Source organism: Garra rufa, chromosome 15 (assembly GCF_049309525.1).
Source record: "Garra rufa chromosome 15, GarRuf1.0, whole genome shotgun sequence".
Lineage (NCBI taxonomy): Eukaryota > Metazoa > Chordata > Actinopteri > Cypriniformes > Cyprinidae > Garra > Garra rufa.
This window is the reverse complement of record NC_133375.1, coordinates 37,441,300-37,465,073: the sequence shown is the minus strand read 5'-3', so window position 1 is coordinate 37,465,073 and position 23,774 is coordinate 37,441,300. Positions and strand designations below refer to the sequence as shown.

Genomic DNA, 23,774 nt, shown 5'->3' with positions numbered 1-23,774 from the left:
GATTTACTCCCCTCATTGAGCGGAGAAGCAAGCGAGATAACTACTTGCACATCAGCTAGACTCTGACAGAGGAGCTAAGGACTTTGGACTTCTGAGACGCATTTCTTTTTCATCAAGCTCTAGTGCAGACTGATAAAGAACGCATAGACCAATCGTGCAGTAACGTTAAACATCTCGCTAACGTTAGCGGTTCGGCGGTCCTCTATTTTAGCCTCTTCAGAAAAACAACAACAACTGGTTTGATATTGTTTGTGAACTTTAGCTCAGATTATTAGCGTTCTCGGTTGCTCCAACTCGTTTATTTTGCTTTTTGTAAATACCGTTTACACCTGGAGCAATGTCCAGCCTGCCTTCCTTCAGACCCGAGAAGGGCAGACCGGAAATGGTGTTACCTGGACAACAAGCGCCGCATGAGCTTCCTCAGACTGTCTACGTCATATTAGACTCCTCAGCCGAATCTGTCAATCTCATCAGGTGAGTGCAGGAGCATCACATAAACTCCTTAATTTCACCGACTAATACAAACAACAAAGTGTTTATGTGTTGTTTTGCCTCTACATGCATTCGTCTTGAGCATAGACCAAAGGCAAAATTGATTAATGTGTTTGTTGAACATCTTAAGGCCACTTTGTTATGTTAGAGATGTATACAAGATAAACTCAATTTGGATGCTTTATAAACAAATCAGTGTACCTGGATGCTCATAGTGTTTTTTAGAGGCATTATGCATTTTATTTGTGTGTATAACTTGACTGTGCTTACTTTTTGGGTCAGTTTTTCACCTTATTTCATACTGAAATTGTTCAATTTAAATTATGTTGGGGATATTATGCACCGTAATCAAAAGCAGATGTTAGACGTTGCAAATATTATTTTTATACAAAATGCAAGTCTTAAATATTGTGTGCAGGAAGAAAAAGCCATGGCACATGACAATAATTTTATGCATGAGAATTCAAATGCACTCTCAAATAAACTCACTTTTAAACCTTAATAGGTGCCAAAGTGCTGTTGCAAAAGTAATCACATACATAAAGCCAAAAAACAACAATATTCAATAATATGTGACCTTGGACCACAAAACCAGTCATAAGGGTCCATTTTTTCTTAATTGAGCTTTATACATCAACAAATAAATTAGCTTTACAGCAATGTTTTGTTAGGATAGGATAATATTTGACTGAGATACAACAATTTGAAAATCTGGAATCTGAGGGTGCAAAAACACAAAAAACTGAGAAAATCGCCTTTAAAGTTATCTAAATGAAGTTCTAAAAAAATTAAGTTTTAATATATTCATGGTAGGACATTTAGAAAATATCATAATGGAACATGATCTTTACTTAATATCCTAATGATTTTTGGGCATAAAAGAAAAATTGATAATTTTGACCTATACAATATATTTTTGCCTCTTGCTACAAATATATTCCTGTGCTACTTAAGACTGGTTTTGTGGTCCAGGGTCACATATTATTGAAAGCTAATGAAATAAATAATTGGAAAATAGTTTGAAATTTTCAAAGCATCAAAAAAACCATCTCCTTAAATTCCTCAAAGCCATTTAACCAGCTGCAGCCTTTAAAACGAACCTCCCTCCCTTCCACCCTGCCAAAAAATAATGCTGGAATGCCTGTCTGTGTTACTCCAACCCACAAGTTTTACCGGAGGCTTTGTTTTGTCGTTTCAGTCCTGAGCCTTTTACGGGATATGACTCAGCAAATCTACCCACACATTTTCCCTTTCTCTTTTTTCTGAATCCCTGTTTTTGCTCTTCTTCCTCTCAAGTTTTTGCTTACATTGACTGAATGCTTGCTGAGTGCATGCTATTTTGCTTCTTTTGTACCCTAAAAGCATGTGTTTTTCATTTGTCATCCTCTGGAAAAAAAATACATGACATCTGATTTCTCTCCCTATTGCCCAGTTACCATAAAAGTTTACCTTTTTATGTTTTACATGGCCCTTGTTACATAATGTGTTTTCAAAGTTCATGATCCTTTATTGTCAGATTTATTGTGACTGGTGGTAGGTGTGTTTGAGTAAAGTATTAAAACAAGAGATATTATTATATATTAGTGATGATGCAATAAATACAGCAGATTAAAATTGCTCTCTCTTTGTTTAGAGTTAGCAATATAACTGGAAAAAAAAAACAGTAATACTGTGAAATATTTTTTTAGTATTTAAAATAACTGCTTTCTCTTTGAATATATTTTAAAATGTAATTTATTCCTGTGATCAAAGCTGAATTTCTTTAGAACCATTACTCCGGTTTTTGACACATGATCCTTCAGAAATAATTCTAATATGCAGATTTGCTGTTCAGTGAACATATTTTTTGTAATTATCAATATTTATAACAGTTAAGTAATTTTTTTTTCAGGATTCTTTGATGAATAGAAAGACCCAAAGACCAGTATTTATCTGAAATTAAAAGCTTTTGTAACATTTTACACTATACCATTCAAAAGCTTGGAGTCAGGATACTTTTGGGGAAAGAAATTATAGAAATGAATACTTTTATTTAGCAAGGATGCGGTAACACTTTCTATGAAGCCTGTATTTATAATGCATTATAAGAACATTCTTAATGCATTATAATGCATGCATAATGCCTTATAAACACCATTATAATATGTTATATAATTTTATAAATAATCATAACAACAGTTAAAATGCACTATAATACTTACCTTTTTGTGCTTATAACTTTGATGAGTACAATGCATTATAACACCAGATGAAGTCTGCATTTATAATCCTTCATACGGGTATTATTAATGTATTATAGTGCACACGTAATGCCTTATAAACACAATTATGATTTGTTGTATTGTCTAATTAATAATTATAAAAACAGTAACAATGCATTATAATACTTACCATTATAACACCAGATGAAGCCTGCATTTACAATGCATTACAAGGGCATTCTTAATGTATTATTATGCATAATAAGAACATACATATAAGAACGCCCTTATAATGCATTGTAAATGCAGTCTTCATCTGGTGTTATAATGCATTGTACTCATCAAAGTTATAAGCACAAAAGGTAAGTATTATAGTGCATCGTAACTGTTGCTATGATTATTTATAAAATTATAAAACATATTATAATGCTGTTTATAAGGCATTATGCATGCATTATAATGCATTAAGAATGTCCTTGTAATGCATTATAAATACAGGCTTCATAGAAAGTGTTACCAAGGATGCTTTGAATTGATCAAAAGTGATTATAAAGACATTTATAATGTTGCAAAAGATTTCTAGTTCAGATAAATGATGTTCTTCTGAACTTTCTGTTCATCAAAACAAAACTGAAAAAATGCTGCTTGCAAGTTTTCAACATAATATTAATAATACATGTTTTTTAGGAGCAAATCAGAATATTAGAATGATTTTTGAAGGATCATGTGACTGGAGTAATGATGCTAAAAATTCAGCTTTGAAATCACAGGAATAAATTACATTTTAATATATATTCACAAAGAAAATAGTTGTTTTAAATAGTAAAAATATTTATTTTTTGGGGATCAAATAAATACAGGCTTGGTAAACAAACTTCTTTTAAAAAAAACATTACAAATCTTACTGTTCAAACTCTATTGACTTGTAGTGTACAGACATTCTTATACATAATATTTCAATATTACAAAAGTTTATATTGTATTGTAAGGGTAAGCCAAATAAAGAAATACACGAAAAACATTTAAAATAGGAGCAGAATAAAAGGAAATAAATGTACTGTATATTTATAAAGAATTGATGGAGTGACTCCCTCTAGCGGTGACTACAAATATTGGGCTTTTCCATTTCTCTATTTTTAGTAACGGTGTAGTTTTATTAGGGGCTGCCCGCAGCTGATACAGCTGAAACACTGATTATTTAAATTCAATTAAGATTTTCTTCTATTTTAATCATTTTCGTTGAAATTGCGTATTTAGCGAAAGTTCAGCAGCCTTAAAACCTCGACTCTAAAGACCGAGTGGAGAATACGTGCTGTACTACGCTGAAGGCTTGGTTTATGAATATTAATTAGCTCTCCTTAGACGGCCAATTTGATTGGCTCAAAGGCAGGCGTGGGCGAGTGGGCGCTAGTCAGCTGGCCAATTAACGAATAGCGAAGGCTTGGCCAATGAATATTAATTTGGTATTCTGACTGACAGCATGAAGACGGTTACCACGCAACGTCAAAATTAGCTTTTTAATATACATGAGCTAAACCTTCATCGTAGTAGGATTCGTAATTTCACCGGAGGATAGCGGAGCTTCGCGTGTGCGGAGTGGCACAAACATGGCCACCTAGTGAAACCAAAACACTAGCGAAGCGGCGATGCTCTGCGCTTAAAATCTCACTTTAAGACCGTGCAAATCATCGTGACAGCGTCGTATCACTCCGGGATTCAGATGCTAAACAGTCAATGGGGTTCTACAAACTGGACTTACCGGAATGCTTCCGTTTGATAACGTTTGATCTGATTACATCACTTGGATTATTCCACTATCCAGAAGAGGCTTTAGGTATGTGGTCTAGAAATGCATTTAGAGCTCATACTCAGAGGTGATGGTGTTGTAAGATGTTTTTGTCACCTTTCTGTTATATTAGCATATTGGTAAGACAGTGGATGTGTCTCAAACCCTTGTGATTTGCCTACATAGAGATCACTTTTTGGGATCAATGCCAAAAATGTTGCATAGATGAGAAGCTGAGTGGTTTGGGGGCATTTAAGTTATTTTAGGTTTTGATGGACAGGAATGCTGTCTATGTAGGCACACTAGATTTTGACCATTGGTGCTTAAAATATGCTGTCTAGGTAGGTTTACAGTATGAAGAAGTGTACACAATACATACATACATACATACATACGTACATACACTCACACACACACACATTTTAACTTTGTCCTATAGTATAACATAGCAAAAACACTCTTGTAAGCAAATAGCATGAGAGAGAGAGAGATTTGTCTTCATTGTTAGACACTCATTTTTATATAGTGTTTTTATTCAATATGAAATTATAATTAAAATTCGTTGGACAATTTCAAGACAAACTTTGCTGCTAAAAATTCTACAATTTTAAGATGAGTGATATTTATATCTCTCCTATTTCAATACCCAACTGTTTTTTTTTTAGATTTTTTGAGATAAAAACAAATCTGTGGTTCTGTTATGTGTGTCACACCATTGGACATTACGCCATACTAAAGGACATCAATAGTAGTTAGTAGTTTAAGAAACCTTTTTGATTCAATTTACTTTCTGCATCATTCTCGTAGGATCCCTGTAAATTTTCTGTCTATATTTCCGTGTTCTCTCTCTTCCATTAATTTTTCATGACACTTTATAACAGTAAAGTTTTCTGCAAAAACATCAGAAAATATTTTAATGTAATTATTGCATTTAAGAACACTGAAAATGATCAAAAAAGAATGAACAGAAGTTAAACTTTATTTAATTATTAAAAATGAGACATCTTTGTCCTGTGGTGTGTCAGTACAGGCTACACACCGGAGGACATTTTCTGCCACACCAAAGGACGTTTCAGACTTTTATGTCAATTAATGACCTTGCTATTCCAAAATAACCTGTCGTTAGTGGTTAGCAAGACGCATTTGCATAATTTTCCATGATTATGTAGTTTAACAAAGAGTTTTTAATTCAAAGATAGAATTTAGGGGTGTCACACCATAGGACAACAAAGCGTAACACTTTTGTTGTGGTTCCAAAAAACAACTTTGTACAATCCTGGGACAAAAAATGTACCATGTGCACGTCATGGGCTTGACAGGGGGCTTCCAGTAACAGTAAGTTTTCTCTGGAATTGGCCGATTTAAAACCAGGATATGGTGTCACACCAGAGGACATGGTTTTCAGAGACAAACTGTATCAAGTTCCTATGCTTTCAGAAATATATGGATTAAAAAAAATGATTGCATTTACTAAAATTGACTCTTGTACAATTATGTCAAAGGTATTTATTAACATTTTCATTGTTTTCTTTTTAATTGATAAAAGTTGTAATTTATTGAACATGCTTGAGACAGTCACACCATAGGACAGTTTTGAGATTTGTCTCAAATTATGTAGAGTAAAAAAAGAGATGTTTAACGATTTACTGCATTTAAATAATGACTAATAATAATATGCATTTTTTTTCTTGTGGGACAGTAAAAATGTCAACAACCCATATAAATAAATAAATATATGCATAACATTAAAGGAACACTCCACTTTTTTTGGAAATAGGCTCATTCTCCAACTTCCCCCGAGTTAATAAGTAGATTTTTAACATTTTGAAATCCATTCAGCCGTTCTCCTGTTCTGGCGATATCACTTTTAGCATAGCTTAGCATAGATCATTGAATCCTATTAGACCAATAGCATCGCGTTCAAAAATGACCAACGAGTTTCCATATTTGTTGTATTTAAAACTTGACTCTTCTGTAGTTATATCGTGTACTAAGACCGATGGAAATGCAAAGCTGCGAGTTTCTAGGCTGATAAGATTAGGAACTACACTTCCATTCCGGCGTAATAGTCAAGGAAGTTTGCTGCCGTAATATGGCCGAAGCAGGCGGAGTATTATCAGAAATGAGTTCCCAGCTGGTTTAGCATTTGCACATGTGCTGCGTGGTATTACTGCTCCTGCTTCAGCCTTATTACAGCAGCAAACTTCCTTGACTATTACGCCGGAATGGGAGTGTAGTTCCTAATCTTATCAGCCTAGAAAATTGAAGCTTTGCATTTCCACCGGTCTTAGTACACGATATTACTACAGAAGAGTCAAGTTTTAAATAGGACAAATATGGAAACTCGTTGGTCATTTTTGAACGTGATGCTATTGGTCTAATAGGATTCAATGATCTATGCTAAGCTATGCTAAAAGTGATATCACCAGAACAGGAGAACGGCTGAATGGATTTCAAAACGGTAAAAATCAACTTATTAACTCGGGGGGGAGTTGAAGAATGAGCCTATTTCCAAAAAAGTGGAGTGTTCCTTTAAAACTTTAATTTGAGTGTATTAAGCAATAGATTATACTGTATTCTGTGTAATTTATGCATGTTTTTCCCACCATCAAAGCCTGTTATGTATTAAAAAGTATTGGGAATGAGGAACTGTGGTTAGCGACTGGCAGACTTTATTAATTCCAGGATTTTACTTCACACCCCTCCTGTTCACAGTCTCTTGCATCAACATGTCAGATTATAGGAGATGTTTGTAGAATGACAGTAATTGACGTAGCCGTGTGCTTCCTTTCTCAGTGTCGAACCCCTTCTTCCTGAGTCTGGGATCGTGGCTGATATTGAGGTTGAAAACGTTTTCTCCACCGAATCTGACACTTTTTACGAGCTGAAGAGTCAACCCATCACCCCGAGGTGAGTCCGGCAGCCACAATTATATAAATACACTTCCAGTTTGTTTCTGTGCTTTCACCTACACATTTACAATGCGACCACATGCTAGATACGCTTGTGAGAGAACCTCAATCGTTTCTGATTTACTTCCTGCATGCTCTGTGTTAGATGCCTAGAAGTGTTTGATCATATTTTGCCGCATGCCTGCGACATATGTATTCGGTGTAAAGTATAATCAGTGGGAGTTTACCGGCAGTTCTTCTAAATTCTTGAAATCTTTTAGATATTTGTAATTTTTTGTACTCATTTGATCTGAAATTAAACGCTGTTTTTGTGCCCATTTGTGTGAGTACCACAGGTTTTTTTTCTGCGATGAGGCAGGTCAGTGCATGCTGTCCTGAAGGTGTTTAGATGGGGTGTTGGGTTTCTGTTGACAGAACTTCCCAGTGTCTGTTTTCAGGGACTTCCCAGTGATTCAGCACAAATCTAAACACTCCAATCAATCATAATACCTCTTTCCACAGCTCATCTTGCAAAAAAACATATTGATTATGGAGTAATATGTTTAGGATAGTGGCTGAGTAGCTGAGTAGTTTTTTTTTTTAAGACAAATCAATTATGCAAGTGTTTCAAAGTTCACACACTGCTGTCTCTCACAGTCTCTCAGCTTTATTTGACAGGTTGATCTGCCTGACATGGTATTTTTTGGATTTGCTTGATGCAAACAGTGTATTTGAGGCAGCGTGGTCTTGGCTGCTTGTTTTCCGTTCGCTCTGGGACTTCCCAGAATGACTCATCAGAAAAAAACGAGTCCGTGTGAAGGGAATGTGAAGACTGCGTTGTTGGAAATGCGAGACTGTACTGAGAGATTTGGTTTATTTTGCTATGTAGTTGTTATGTAAGAAGTGTTCATTGATGGCACAGCTTGATAATGTTACAAAGGACACATTCTGTTTGGGTTATTTACATTCTTAAGTGTTTGAGAATAAAAGGGTCAGCTAAACAAATAAAATGTTGATGGATGCAAATACACTGTTGTTCAAAAGTTTGGGATCGGTAAGATTTTTAATGTTTTTTTGAAGAAGTTTCTAATGCTCATCAAGGCTGTGTTTATTTAATCAAAAATACAGAAAAAAATAATATTGTAAAATATTATTATGATGTAAAATAACAGGTTTCTATTTTATGATCGATTTTATAATATACATTAAAATGTAATTTATTCCTGCTATGCAAATTTGATTTTTTTTTTAATTAATACTCCAGTCTTCATTGTCGCATGATACTTTTTTTTTTTTTGAAAATTTTATTTTTGCTTTTTTTCCAAACATAACAATGAACAAAAGACAAATGAGAAATATTAAATAAATAAATAAGATTCAAATAAATAATAATACTAAATAAAATAATTAAAAAAAAACAAGGAGAGAGAGATACAATATAAAGATCACATGTGCAACATATTTAGTAGATACAATATGTTGGTTTAAAAATCAGCACTTATCAAATCCTGTGGTACTTTTTTATATACTTACCTCCATAAGGTCTGTGTGCTGATCGATGAGAGTGACAGAACTAGAAAAGCCAAGCAGTGCACTTTCATTCTTACAGATGATCGAATCACTTTAACTACCCAATAATCAGTATAACTATGTATCACGCGTCTAATGCCCAGACTCTTCACAAAAAAAGTTGTGCTTCTTAATATTTTTTTTGGAAATATATAAATGAATAAAATGTAAATTATTTATTTAAAACAGAAATATTGTATAACAATATACACTACCATTCAAAAGTTTGGGGTGAGTTATTTTAATTTTTAATTTTTTTTTGTTTTAAAAAAACGTGAAAGCAAAGACTTAAAGTTAGAAAAACTTAGATTGTTAGAAAAGATTTATATTTTGAATAAATGCTGTTTTTAACTTTTTATTCATCAAAGAATCCTGAAAACAGTATCACAGGTTCTGAAAAAAATTTGGCAAACTGTTGCCAACATAGATAATTCCAATAATAAATCAGCATATTAGAAGTATTTCTGAAGGATCTTGTGACGCATAAGACTGAAAATTCAGCTTTGTATCTCAGAAATGTTTTTTAAAGTATGTTAAAATAAAAAACATTGTTTTATATTGTAATATTTCACAATATTTTAGTTTATTTTTTAATTTTCATTCAAATAAATGCAGCCTTGATGAGCATAAGAGACTTCTTTAAAAAAAAACAACGAATGTCTTACTGATCCCAAACATTTGAACGCCAGTGTAATTTAAACCCTATTGTTGCTAAAGTCAACATGAACAGGCTTGCAACCATTTTTTTGGTTGAAAGTGAAAGTCAGAAAAAAAACTTTTTCCCTGTCAGTTGATTGGATTGTGAGAAGGGGTCATTTTTGACATGATTGGATGAAAGTAAATAAAGTAGTTTTAAAGGTGATGTTTATATTTTATTTAAATTTAATATTTTATTTATTTATAGTTTGTTTCAAAAGTTATATTCCTGCATGCATTCATTTTTTTTATTTTATTAATGTTTTTAATATTTAATTTTTATATTGATGAAATATTATGAGAACAAACATTTTGTTTCTTTGGAGTAACATGCACTGATGAAAACTGTACTAGGAATATGTATTAAGAAAGTAAATGCTTTAATACTGATCTCATACTCACAACATTAAATAGCTTTTGCACTGCATTTTAATGTCCACAATGTAATATATTTCCAAGTGAAACACAATTCTGCTGGAATAATGCAGAGCAGGATTTGATTATATTCACCAGGATATAAATGGATCGTAAAAAACTAGGCCTCAGGCAGAAAAAGTAATTACATTTGATATTTTTCTTTAAAGTAACATGCAAAACAAGACCTTATAAATAAATAATGCACTATTTTAATCCATAGTTTTTTGTTTTATTAGAAATGCAATTCTGGAGTTGACATATAACAAATAAAATGGCATGATCTAGTAAATAAGAAATCATTTTAAGTTGCTGTTCTCACGCTGTCCTCCTTAAATTGATCTCTCTCTCGGCGGTGAACTCTCAGCCCTGTGTTTCAGAAATAGCATGCGGTAATATGATTACAGCACGGGGGTGTAGCGTGGTACTTTAAGCTGATTTACATTCTCATCGTCTGCCCTCGTAGTGGCTCTGTGACCTCTGCTGACCCTGTGACCCCAGTCGGCTCCGTGATGACGTCACGCGTGTTGATGAGGCAGGAGCTGATGCGACAGCAGGCACAGGACCAGGAGAGACGGGAGGCCCAAAAACAGGCCACCAATGCTCAGCAGCGGCCCACCGACGCCACCCCAGCCATCTCCGTCGCATCCGCCCTGCCGGCCACCCCGACCCAGGTGCCTGTGGAAGTGCTGAAGGTATGACCATCTATAAAAATTAAAATGAAATATGATGATTTGGACATTGAAAACTGTTTACTACATGAGTTGTTTTGTGTTTGAATCCCAGGTTCAGACTCATTTGGAAAACCCAACGAAGTACCACATCCAACAAGCTCAGAGGCAGCAAGTGAAGCAATACCTCTCTCACACCCTTGGGAATAAAATCGCCAATCAGACGCTGGCAACATCGCCCTCGCCCCAGCCCGCCTCCGCCCCTGAGCTGGCCCCTGCTGCAAGTAGCACTCCCAGCAGCCCACTGGCTGTGCTCAGCCTGGGATCAAACAAAGAAGAGGTATGAACTAAACTCAGATCAGATGTTTCTCTTTTAGCATTTATGTTGCCAAAAATGTGGTCAGCAAAGATGGTTTTGAAGCTAAGCCCTTTTGCCATAAAAGTGTTCAGGAATGTGTGTGTGTTTTTTTTTTTTTCTTGTGTTCATCAAGGACAAGTAATGTAACAATATCAAAATCCCCTTGATATGATAATATAGTCCACAATAAGATATTTATTGCAATATTCAAAAAAAGACAAATGAAGTATTGGAAAAAAAAAAAAAAATGTACATTTCAAAGGTCAATTATTCTGTCTAATGCACTTTGAGAGTTAAAAAGTAATAAAACGTCAGTAAATTGACTTGTACCTGAACTTTAAAGGGGTCTCAACCCTCTTTTAAATTAGAATATAATAATAATAATAATAACATATATTGCAAAATAAATTAAAATTAATATTTCATAGGTAACTTATTTTTACTTTACACTACAGTAAATACAATACTGCTTTCCTAAGTTTAAATATATTTTAAAAACTAATTTTTTTGCCCGGAAGACTTATAGTTTTATGTGGTCATGTGACCACAATAATATCGAGACAGTTTTGCTATTGCGATACCACGATATTGATAATATTATTACATCCCTATCAAGGACGTATTAAATTGATCAAAAGTGAGTTTTCCTTTACAATGTGACAAAAGATTTTTGTTTCAAATAAATGCTGTTCTTCTGAACTTTCAATTCATCAAAGACTCCTGAAAAATATGCATCTGCATTTCCACAAAAGTGTTAAACAGCTCAGCTGTTTTCAACAGTTATAATAATAATAACAAATGGTTCTTGAGCAGCAAATTAGCATATAAGAATGATTTCTTAAGGATTGGAGTAATGATGCTGAAAATTCAGCTTTGCATCACAGGAAGAAATCACATTTTAACATATATTCAAATAGATAACAGTTACTTTAATTTGTAATAATATTTCACAATTGACTATTTTACTTTATATTTTAATATGTTTTAATACATTGTAATTAATGTACTCAAAATATAAAAATCTTACCAACTAAATAAAGTCATACTGACTCCATTTACTTTCTATATAAATGTCCTCTGCTGGGTATTTTGGAACAAATAAATGCAGCCTTTGTGAGCATAAGGCATTTCTTGGAAAAGCATTATAAAACTTTACCAACCCCAAGCATTTGAATTGTAGTTTATCTCATTTTAATCTCCAAATGATGTAATTTTAATAGTACTGCATAATGGCAATAAAGTTATAAAAATTGTGAAGAGTCCTTGAGCCTATTCCATAACAAAAGATGACCCATTTACACAATCAGTGACAGCATAGCGTAATCCTCTGTGCTCTGGCCTAGTTTCACAAGCACAATTACAATATAACCTATACTATCTCTGCTCAGTTACTAGATTTTAGTGTTACTTGATGCCATTATTCAAGGCTCTGCTGGTACCTTCTTCATTGTAATTCTAGCAGATTTTGTGCCTGTTTTATTGTCTGCCTGGCAAAAAACGTAATTTTCGATTGGTTAGGAAAGTACATTTTTGCATTTAGCAGGTGCTTTTATCCAAAGCGACCTACATTGCATTTGAGGTATATGTGTTATTAGTTCATGCATTCATGCATGAAATTAAACCCATGTCTTTGGAGCGTCAGGGGTTCAAATCCAACCCTAATTATAGGAGAATTTCACTTCCACAATGTAAATTCTTGATAATTTACTAACCCTGATGTCATCCAAGATGTTCACATCTTTCTTTCTTCAGTCGCAAAGAAATTAATGTTTCTGAGGAAAGCATTGCAGGATTTTTCTCCATATAGTGGATTTCAATGGTGGCCAATGGGTAGAAGGTCCAAAATGCAGTTTCAAAGGACCCTACACAATCCCAGCTCAGGAATAAGGGTCTTTTCTAGTGAAAAGAGATCTAATTTTCTGAGAAAAATACACATTTTGCGGATTTGCTGCCGTTTAAACTTCTCTTATTATTATGAATGAATGACAACTGCTGTACTATATGTTTGTGCAAACTAGTGCATATTTTCAGGATTCTCTGATGAATAAAAGTTAAAAAAAAATACGTTCATATGAAATAAAAACCTTTGTAGCATTATAAATGTCTTTACTGTCAGCTTTGATCAAGTTAATGTATCCTTGCTAAATATAAGTATTCATTTCTTTACAGAAAAATATATTACTTTTTTATTATAAGATAACCTTTACAATTCCTGCTTCTAATTACAATAGAGATACTCCTATAGATTTTAGGATTTCTTCAACATACAGTATCTCAAGTGTGACCCAGATCTGCCATAGTAAGATAATAACACTGTCATATTCTGTATATGATATATAACGTGTGTGAGAAGTCAAACTTTAGCACTGTGTTTTCAATCAACGCTGCTTCAACAGGTTTTATTCTCGAACCAGCTTGTACTTTAGGCAACTTATGTTGCTAGACAAAGTCTGTGAATTTCACATGCTTACAAAACCGTACTAACCAGTAATTATTATCCTAATAATCTCAAGTCTTAAGCCATTTAGAGTATGCTAGACAACTAATTAAGTGTTTGGCTCTGAGACTTGGAAAGATCCTTTTGAAGAATGCGCCCCACGTTTGCTAAATACAATAGCGTGCTTTGTCAAGTCTGCGCGAAGTCGGCCAGACTCTCTCTGGCTCTTTGCTTTTGGTACCACATTGTGCTGGTAAATATCACACTCATGGCTCAATGACCCCAGCACACTTTGCACTTTGTGTGGGCTTGGCTATTAAAGCCTTTCAGGCTTGTATTTCTCCTGTGTATGCATTGAAGAACCCTTCCCAATCAAAACCACTGACTGGAAAACTACAATGAAATACAAGCTGGCTAAGGTTCGAGACTTTTGAATCGGATGTCTGCATTTCTCATCTCCATGTGGCCGGTGTGTCACTCTGGAAACCGCTGTGTATTGTGTTATTCTAGCATGCATCTGCTTCATGACTCACGGCGGAAATCAACTTTAAGCAGATTTTTTTTGTGTCGCAAGGAATTTAAAAACATTATCTACAAGCTGTTTTTTCTTTTTGTTTTAAATGCAGATCGAAGATGTCATCGATGACATAATCAGCCTGGAATCGAGTCTAAACGATGAATTTATGACACTGATCGACTCGGGTTTGCAGCTTCCCAACACGGTATGTAGTAACATCCTCAACTCTGTTAAGGATCAGTGGAGCAATGCAAGTGCTTTTGTCATCTTTTTCTTAGAGTTGATTGAGTAAAGTTTGAACTTGTGCATGAGCGTTTTGTTTTTTTTAGGGCTGCCCTCTAATAGTCGACTAACCGTTAGTTAAGGAGAAGAGGCATAGTCGACCAAAATTTTATTAGTCACTTAGTCACAGAAAAAAAAAATCCACATCAAACTCTTGCTTATCATTCATCAACCTCAAATATGGCTTTTAATCTAAAATAGGTTAGTAGAAGCAACTTCACATGGCCGTTCAATCTAATGTTAACCTGGAAAAATGTGCGCTTTTCAAGTGTCTCTTTGGAAGCTGAACAGTAGCACACTTACTGCATGACAGATGGAGGCGTCAGTGCAGTCGCTTGCTCTTTAAAGAGAAGTTCACTTCCAGAACAAAAATTTACAGACATTTTACTCCCCCCCCCTTGTCATCTAAGATATTCATGTCTTTCTTTCTTCAGTTGTAAAGAAATTGTTTTTTGAGGAAAACATTTCAGAATTTCTCTCCATAAAGTGGACTTCTATGGTGCCCATGAGTGTGAACTTCCAAAATGCAGTTAAAATACAGCTCCAAAGGGCTCTTAAGGATCCCAGCCGAGGACGAAGGGTCTTATCTAGTGAAAAAATCTGTTATTTTCTACAAAAAAAAAAAAAGATGCACGATTTATATACTTTTTAACCTCAAATGCTTTCGACATACCCTAACTGCTGTGAACTGGAATACACAGAGTACACGCAAAGCTAGAGAAGATGAGCATTTCAGGTTAAATTGTAATTTTTCTTTACATTTTTACATTTAGAGCCCTTTGAAGCTGCATTTAAACTGCATTTTGGAAGTTCACACTCATTGGCACTATTGAAGTCTACTATATGAAGAGAAATCCTGAAATGTTATCTTCAAAAAACATAATTTCTTTACAACTGAAGAAAGAAAGACATGAACATCTTGGATGACACGGGGTTGAGTAAATTATCAGGAAAATTTTGTTTTGTTGAGAAGTGAACTCCTTTAAAATACTCCGTTATACAGATAAGAATAATACATCTTTCCAATCTGTAGACTCTGTTTATTTGAATAACAAATAACAACGAAACGTTGCGCTTTGGTAAAATAATGAAAGCAAACAGGATGCGCTTTCTGCAGTCTTGTTCTCTGTGAACTTCAACGCAAAACTTCAAAACTCTGAATACTTGCCTTATAGACATGAAAAATAGGCCTATATTTATAGAGCTAAAAGTCTACTTTCAAATGAACCAATTTAAATTAAAAGTAAATGTCTTCAGATTATGTAATCTGTATGAAAGTCAGTGTCGCTGAAAACAAAGAAAGCACTAGTTTATTAATAAATTATTAAAACATTAATGCAGCCTCCATACTGTTTTTCCCTGACACTTTCATAATCATTACTTCTGCCGGTGTGCTGTGGCAAGCTACATGTGTGTGCTTGAACTCTTATTAGGCCATGTAGGATTTAAAGGCTCAGTATTATGATTTAAATGCTTTATTAATAAACGTGTGACTAATAGTCGACTAATGCTTAAAACAAACAACGACTAGTCGACCAGACAGATCTTTAGTCTAGGGCAGCCCTAGTTTTTTTTTTTTAATTCATTGATGGTTATGACGCAACAACCATTTATCATCATTTCCAGTAATTAATTGAAGCCCAGAATTCTGGCTTAGTCTTGTGCAAGCAAATTTGTCTCCAGGTGAATCCTGCTCTGACATGCCATTGCTTTGGAAATACAATTTCGGTTTTCAAATCAGTAATTTGTCTGGGAGGAGTTCAGGTAGAGGCGCTTGTGTAACAAGTTACGATTAAAGGTTAACTCAGACTCATATGCTTGCGCATTGTCAGTGTAGTGTTTGCATTCGGGACGTTTGGGTTGAATGTGGGCTTGAAACACTGGGAACAAATATAAACTTCTGACACATGGCTCACAATGGGTGGGGTCAGCACGCCACCGAGGAGTGACAGAAAGCTGCCGCGCACACACACATACACACATGCGTGCAGAAACGCTGGCCATTGAATGTGTGTGTGTGGCAAGCTTGCTCTTTTTTTAAGACTCCAAAAGATATTTCCCCATTTGTAAACGTCCCTTTTTACGGAGAGACGCACAGAAAGAGGAAGCACTTTGAGGGTGTGTAGGAGAACATGAGGATTCTGGTTTTACTGCCGGAGAATGAAAAGAAAAAAGGCAAGATTGAGGTAAATTCTAGTGCATTTTTTACTCTCGGGTTGCTCGTCCTCTGACTTTGTGTAAATGCTGTGTGAAGATGGTAGGTTTGTGTTTTAGTTGTGCTTTTTAAATGATTGTAGCATGTTGTAAATGATCTGTTGGGTTTATTTGAGCAGCAGATTCAGCTTAAGATGAGTTTTAAATAATAGATTTCTGCACAGGTTTCACTTTGTCAGGTTCACAAAATAAAAAAGTTGCCTTTCAGGCTGGCTCAGTTTGTCAAGATGAATGAAAAGTGTTTTCTGCGTGTTTGAAACTTCAAGCATGTTTATGAATCTTCTGTAGCTGATTGAATTATTTCAAAAATGTCTGATGTCAAGGTTAGCCGTTTTTAGTTTTGTTTTCAACTCTCACTGAAAGGTAAGCTGAATAACTTGCTTATTGTGTGAGAATTTACATGAGTGTGTTTTTATTAAGAAATTAAACAAATTTGTGGTTAGATGTGGTGTTTATGTTCTCAAAAGTTTCAGTGAGCACTAACAGAGGAAAGTTCATGCATTTGTATTTTTTTTTTTTGTTTCAGAATTTCTTTATATTTACACATTTTTGCTGATATTCTTCATGTAATTGTCCTTGCCTTGTCTAGTTTGCTTCACTTTACAAATAAGCCTGCACACAGAACCGTTTGGTTATCTGAACTGAATGAAGGTTATCCATACGGCACACCATGCAGGCCTCTGACCAGATAATGCAGTGGGCGTTGTTGGGTTTTAATTCATTGTGATTGGTTTTTAACAGCTGCCAGTCTCAGGAAGCCTCCTGGATGTGTACAGCAGTCAGGGCATGGCGGCGCCCTCCATCACCGTCAGCAGCTCCTGTCCTGCAGACCTGCATAACGTCAAGAGAGAGTTGAGCGGTGTGTATCTCCATCTGTGGTCTTCCATCTCTTTATTTCGCTGCTTCCTCTTCCTCATTTCTCTGGCACCGATCCTTCACCGGCCAGTCGAGTCAGTCTGACTGTATCAGCAGAGTTACACACCACATTTGCCATTTCCCAATTTTGCAGCAGTTCCCAGTTCAGATATGCAACAGTCATTGTTGCATATGATTCAGTATCGTATCAGTCGATATTTACGCTTTTGCAGAACTTGTGACTAAGTGATTAGTGTAAATACCCATAATTTATCAGTCACTGTCTAACATGCATTAAAAAAAAGAAAGAATTATAGAAGTAAAACTTAAAACTAATTATGTTTTATGAGACATTCGGAATAATGGAAGTGCAGATATTATTTGTGAATGTTATTTAGCTAACATAAAAGCTGAAGGTGAAGTGAAATACTTCCTTGTATGTCAGAAACCACTATAAATGTGACTCTGGGCCACTAAACCAGTCTTAAATAGCACAGGTATATTTGTAGCAGTAGCCAAAAATACATTGTATGAGTCAAAATGATCAATCATTCTTTTATGCCAAAAATCATATTAGGATATTAAGTAAAGATCATGTTCCATGAAGACACTTTGGAAATTTCCTACCGTAAATATATCCAAACTTAATTTTTGATTAGTAATATGCATTGCTAAGAACTTAATTTGGACAACTTTGTAGGAGATTTTCTCAAGATTTAGATTTTTTTGCACCCTCAGATTCTAGATTTTCAAATAGTTGAATCTCAGCTGAATATTGACTTTTTTCCCCACTGTATTTGTATTATTATTATTGACTATTATTAACAATTTTGAAGTCTTTTGTTCAGTGCATGTGTTTTTTCAACAGTGAGATGCACTGAAACAAGATTATTGTGAATATTGTCCTACCCTAACAAACCATACATCAGTGTAAAGCTGATTAATTCATCTTTCAGATGATGTATAAACAACAATTTAAAAAAAAATTGACTCTTATGACTGGTTTTGTTGTCCAGGGTCACATATAAGGTATTTGTTGCTTGATTCTCATGAAAAGTTCTACATCTCAGTCTGACAAAGCTATAACTTTAACTCAACCAGTGGTGTTAGGTTGGGATGGGAACATATGTTTGCTGAACCAATGCCAGATAGAAGGATACCTGTTTGGAAACAGTCATTATGTCTGTCTGGTGATGCAAGTGACAGAAATGGCACACCTCTCCTGCAAAACTAAATTTTCCCATGTTAATTGTTGTTTTCTAGATGCTGAAGCAAAAGCTATTATGAAGGAGAGACAGAAAAAAGACAACCATAACTTGAGTGAGTTTGATTTCTCACAGATTTGACCTGCATTTTTTTTTTTTTTATCTCTGTCATCACTATGTGCACTATGTGTTAAACCTGAAGGTGTATCATCTTTGGTAGAGTATAAGGAAGTCATTATATTTCAGGTTATCTGACACAAACATCTTGCCTGTCCAGTCATTCCCATCGATTTAAAGTATGTGTGTGTTTGTGTGTGTGTTTTGTAGTTGAGAGGAGAAGAAGGTTCAACATTAACGACCGCATTAAGGAACTTGGCGCTCTCATTCCAAAGTCCTCTGACCCGTCAGTATCACTGCTCTCATTCTCACTTCTCTCTGGTTTTTAAAAGACTGCTTCCAGTGCTGAATGAAGTCAGTTTGAAAGATCATTTAAGTTACTATGACAGTTCAAAAAGTCTTGTGTCTGAATTTAAAAATATAATTTTTGTATCAGTTTTCTTTTAGCTTAAAGTGGCCATTTTAAAAAAACAAATATGTTGTTTTAGACTTTTTGCTTACTGTAGTTGTCTTATTAACATAAGTTTTTAATGATTCAATGCATGTGTCTGTAAGAGTGCGTGCATGTTCTTTCAACAGCGAGATGCGCTGGAACAAGGGCACCATCCTAAAGGCGTCAGTCGACTACATCCGCAAGCTACAAAAGGAGCAGCATAGGGCCAAAGAGATGGAGATGAGACAGAAGAAACTTGAACACGCCAACCGCAGCCTGCTGCTGCGCATTCAGGTATGCTGCCACATAGATTTCCACAAAAACTTTTACCATATTTAAATCCATTCTAAAAATAATTCCACCAAATCATCACAGAATTATAAGTATTACATATATACTATTATTTTACTATTTAATAAGTTTTATTTTAGTTTGTTTTTAGCAGTTATGTGTTTTTGTAATTTGTATTATTTTATTACTAGTTCTATTTTCTTTTTTGTTTAAGATTCCGATATATTTAAAGATTGCCCCAAAATCACCATGAAACATGTTATTTTAGTATTATTTATATAATATTATTATACTATTTATAAAAAATTTTAATTAGCCTTTATTCATTTTATTTTCAATTTTCATTTTTAGTTTAAATTATTTTTTAAGATTACAGTATATTTAAATATTTCCTTAATATCACAATGAGACCGTGTGGCTTTTGTATTGTTCTATATAATAATATTATTATACTATTTATAAACATTTTTGGAATTTGCCTTTTTTAATTTTATTTTTAATTTTCATTTTAGTTGTTGTAATTGTAAAGTAATTTTGTCATGGGCTTTTGTTGTTTTTATTTTTATATTTTATATATTTTAATATATTTTATTCATTTTATTTTCAATTTTCATTTTAGTTAAAATTATTTTATGGGCTTTTGTTATTTTTATTATTAGTAGTAAATATATATTTTTAGCCTTATTTTAATTTCAGTTTTAGTAATTTTAGTACACAAACTTATTTTAATTGTAATTTTTTCAATTGTAATTTATATTTAATATTTACATTTTATTTGAGATATTTTTCAGTTTTTTTTTTAGTTTTGTTAAAAAAAAGATTTTTAATTGAATAAAAACAACCATATAAATGTGAAACACTTGCAGTTGTATGAAAGTAGCACTATAATATTACCTCATGGGCCTCACCACATTAATTTATTAGACATGTGTGGGGGGTAGGAAACATACCTGAATAGCAAAATATATGATTATTTTTAGTCTCAGACCTCACTCATATAGTGGGCTACATAAATGATAAATGCAATCAAAAATAATTCATAAAAAAAAATATTGTAGATTCTGCACTGTAAAAGAAACAAAATATTCTTTGATTCTCTCATTTTTAATTTATAAGTTTGTTTTAGAAGTTTTGTTGTGGTTTTGTCATTTTTTTAATGTAGTTTTTAATATTTTTATATTATAATAATTCTATTTTTTATTTTTTTTTTATATTTCATTCCACAGGTTTTCCCTTAAATAACCATGAAACGTGTTATTTTAGTATTCTTTATACAATATTATTATTATACTATTTATAAAAATATCTGAATTAGCCTTGATTCATTTTATTTTCAGTTTTCATTTTAATTTTAGTTAAAGTTTAAGTAAATTTGTTATGGGCTTTTATTTTTAAATTTATTTATTTATTTTTTAATTTCTATTTAGCTTTTTATTTATTTTTTTGTAATTTTTGTACTTATTTAATTTAATTTTATTAGATGCCAAGGCAACATTTTTTAATTTTAAAAAAGAAGAAAATAATTTACATTTTATTTTAGCCATTTTTCAATGTTTTGTTTTTTAGTTTTGTAATATATAGTTTTTGTTCAGTCAATATTTTTCATTTTCATCTAATATTTAGAATTTATTTTAGATATTTTTCAATTAATCAAAATCTTTTCTTTTTTTTAGTTTTTAATATTTTTAAAAAATTTAATTTTATATATATATATATATATATATTTCATTCCACAGGTTTTCCCCAAAATAACCATGAAACAGTGTTATATTAGTATTCTTCATACAATATTATTATTATTATACTATTTATAAAAAATATTTGAGTTAGCCTTGATTCATTTTATTTTCAGTTTTCATTTTCATTTTAGTTAAAGTTTAAGTAAATTTGTTATGGGCCTTTTTTATTGTAATTTTTTTTTATATATATATTTCTATTTATCTTTATTTTTTTTATTTTTTTTTTTAGTCATTTTAGTACTTAAACTTATTTTATTTCATTTTGTTAGATGCCAAGGCAATATTTCTAATTTAAAAAAGGAAAAAAATTAATTTAAGAATTTTTAAAAATGACAAAAATAAATTATATTTAATAAATTATATTAAAAATTGTTTTAGCATTTCCCCAAAAATGCCCTTTTCAGAATTACATAGTAATATGGAATTAATTAAAGCGATGGTATAGTGGTTAAACACACTTCCCAGCGGACCTTTAGGGAATTCTGGCATCTTCATTGTCATTTCCTTAAATTTGATGTTGTGCATGTGTAAATGGAGTTTAATTATTGTCCCTGTGTGATCGACAGGAGCTGGAAATGCAAGCTCGTCTCCACGGCATCTCGTCGTCTCAGATCTCTGATGCCACGCTGACCCAGACGCAGACTTTAACTCTGGATCACAACCCCAGCACCGACCTCTCCAAGACCCTTCTGTCCCTCACCCAGACCACGCCCTCTTCTTTCTTATCTCCGCCTTCTTCCACCTCCTCAGTGGGTGGAACGGTCACCAGCCCTCTGGACCTAGGAACTCTCAGCTTCGGTGAGCTGGACGACCCAGCGGCCTCTGTGTTTAACCCAGCCCTCATGGCGGATATGGGTTTAGGGGATATTTTGATGGATGACAGCGGCGCTCTGTCGCCCGTAGGGTGCGCCGATCCCCTACTTTCCTCAGTTTCCCCCGGTGCGTCCAAAACGAGCAGTCGTAGAAGTAGCTTCAGCATGGAAGAAGACTTGTGACGTCTTCAAACCGGACGATAGTTTTGCTTTTTGTCGCAAATCCTGCTTGCGCACTCCATTGTCGGCCAGTAGAGGGTAATGTTAAGGTCTTTAGATATCACTGTACTGTAGAAGTCTGAGATCTTCAAGACTTGATATGGAAGTATAGAAAGACTTCAGGAGGAGACGCTGACATTTAGATCTTCGTTTATTATCTGGACCTCTGAGAAATATATAGAAGAATATATGTACATAGAGTAGATTTAGTGCTAAACATCTATTTTGTGTTTTTAATATGCAGTTGTATGAAAAGTAGCACTATAATATTAACTCGAGGACACTCACCTCATCAATTTATTAGACATGTTGAGAAGAAAAAAGCCTGAATAGCAATTCAGACTTCACTCATATAGTCGGCTCCAAAAGTATGAGGTTTTATTTTATTTTATTTTATTTTATCGAAAATTATCGAAGCATTCAAAATATTTTAAATTCTGCACTTAAAAAGAGACCAACCAAATACTAAGAACTTTTAAATTATTGTGCTAATAATACAGATCATTCAAAATTTGCAGTCAGTAAGATGTTTTGAAAGACATTAATACTTTTATTCAGAAATGATGCATTAAATTGATCAAAAGTGACAGTAGAGACATTTACACTACTAGTCAAAAGTTTTTGGACAATTTTCTCATATGTTTTTGGAAGAAGTGCATTTATTTGATCCAAAGTACATCAAAACAGTAAGGTTTTGAAGTATTTTTTACTATTTAAATAACTGTTTATCTATAAAGTAACTGCTAAAAATTCAGCTTTTGAAATCGCAGGAATAAATTACATTTTAAAATATTTTTAAATAGAAAACCGTTATTTTAAGTTGGACAAATATTTAATTTTTTTTGCTGTACTTTAGATCAAATAAATGCACTTCTTTAAAAAACAAAAAATCTTCATCATCAAAAACTTTTGACTGATGTGTGTAATGTTACAAAAGCTTTCTACAAGGAAGAAATTGATCAGTTTTCACAAAAATATTAACTTTAATATAAAAATTCAATATAAACATTAAAATATATATTTTCCAACCTTGTAGAAATGTTTCTTAAGCAGCAAATCAGCTTATTAGAATGATTTCTGAAGGATCATGTGACACTGGAGTAATGATGCTGAAAATGTAGCTTTGATCACAGGAATAAATTACATTTAAAAATATTTTCAAATAGAAAACAGTTCATTATAATAATATGACTCTTTTTAACAACTGTAATTTCCTATGCAAAATGTTATATTAAATTACAAATGTCTCAGATTTTTGGAGCTGACTGTATGTCAGTGTTTACAGTAGTAGCTCATCAAATACAAAAGGGACAGTTGTGTTTTTTTCCTTGGCAGTAAACCTGTTCCCAAACCTGCTTTTAATGTCCTCAGGAAAAAGCAACAGACAGAAAAGAGAACATCCTGTTCAGCTCAGCTTTCATTTCCTGCTGGGATTGTGGTGTTTGATTATGGAGAAAATTAAAGCCAGCTTCATGTCGAGGGGCTGGAAAAATTAACAGGGATCACAAACAGCATGAAAAAACAGGTTAAGAGTCAAAAATAGTGTTTTTACCGTGATCAATAAGTCATAGCAAC

The 23,774-nt window shown here is 33.5% G+C and overlaps 1 protein-coding gene across 2 annotated transcripts; it reads left to right on the top strand.

Moving 5' to 3' along the window:
• The first annotated feature begins 46 nt into the window (after positions 1 to 46).
• tfe3a (transcription factor binding to IGHM enhancer 3a) lies at positions 47 to 22,193 on the top strand. 2 transcript variants are annotated; one of them, XM_073818603.1, is made up of 10 exons: positions 47 to 474; positions 7,276 to 7,389; positions 10,516 to 10,744; positions 10,836 to 11,060; positions 14,142 to 14,237; positions 17,270 to 17,387; positions 18,647 to 18,703; positions 18,916 to 18,991; positions 19,285 to 19,432; positions 21,735 to 22,193. In XM_073818603.1, the coding sequence occupies exons 1-10, from the start codon at positions 338 to 340 to the stop codon at positions 22,161 to 22,163; spliced, it is 1,629 nt and encodes a 542-aa protein (XP_073674704.1). In that variant the 5' UTR covers positions 47 to 337; the 3' UTR covers positions 22,164 to 22,193. The 2 variants fall into 2 exon arrangements, with proteins under 2 accessions (XP_073674704.1, XP_073674705.1); XM_073818604.1 differs by lacking the exon at positions 47 to 474 and adding an exon at positions 4,318 to 4,527.
• The last annotated feature ends 1,581 nt before the right edge of the window (positions 22,194 to 23,774 follow it).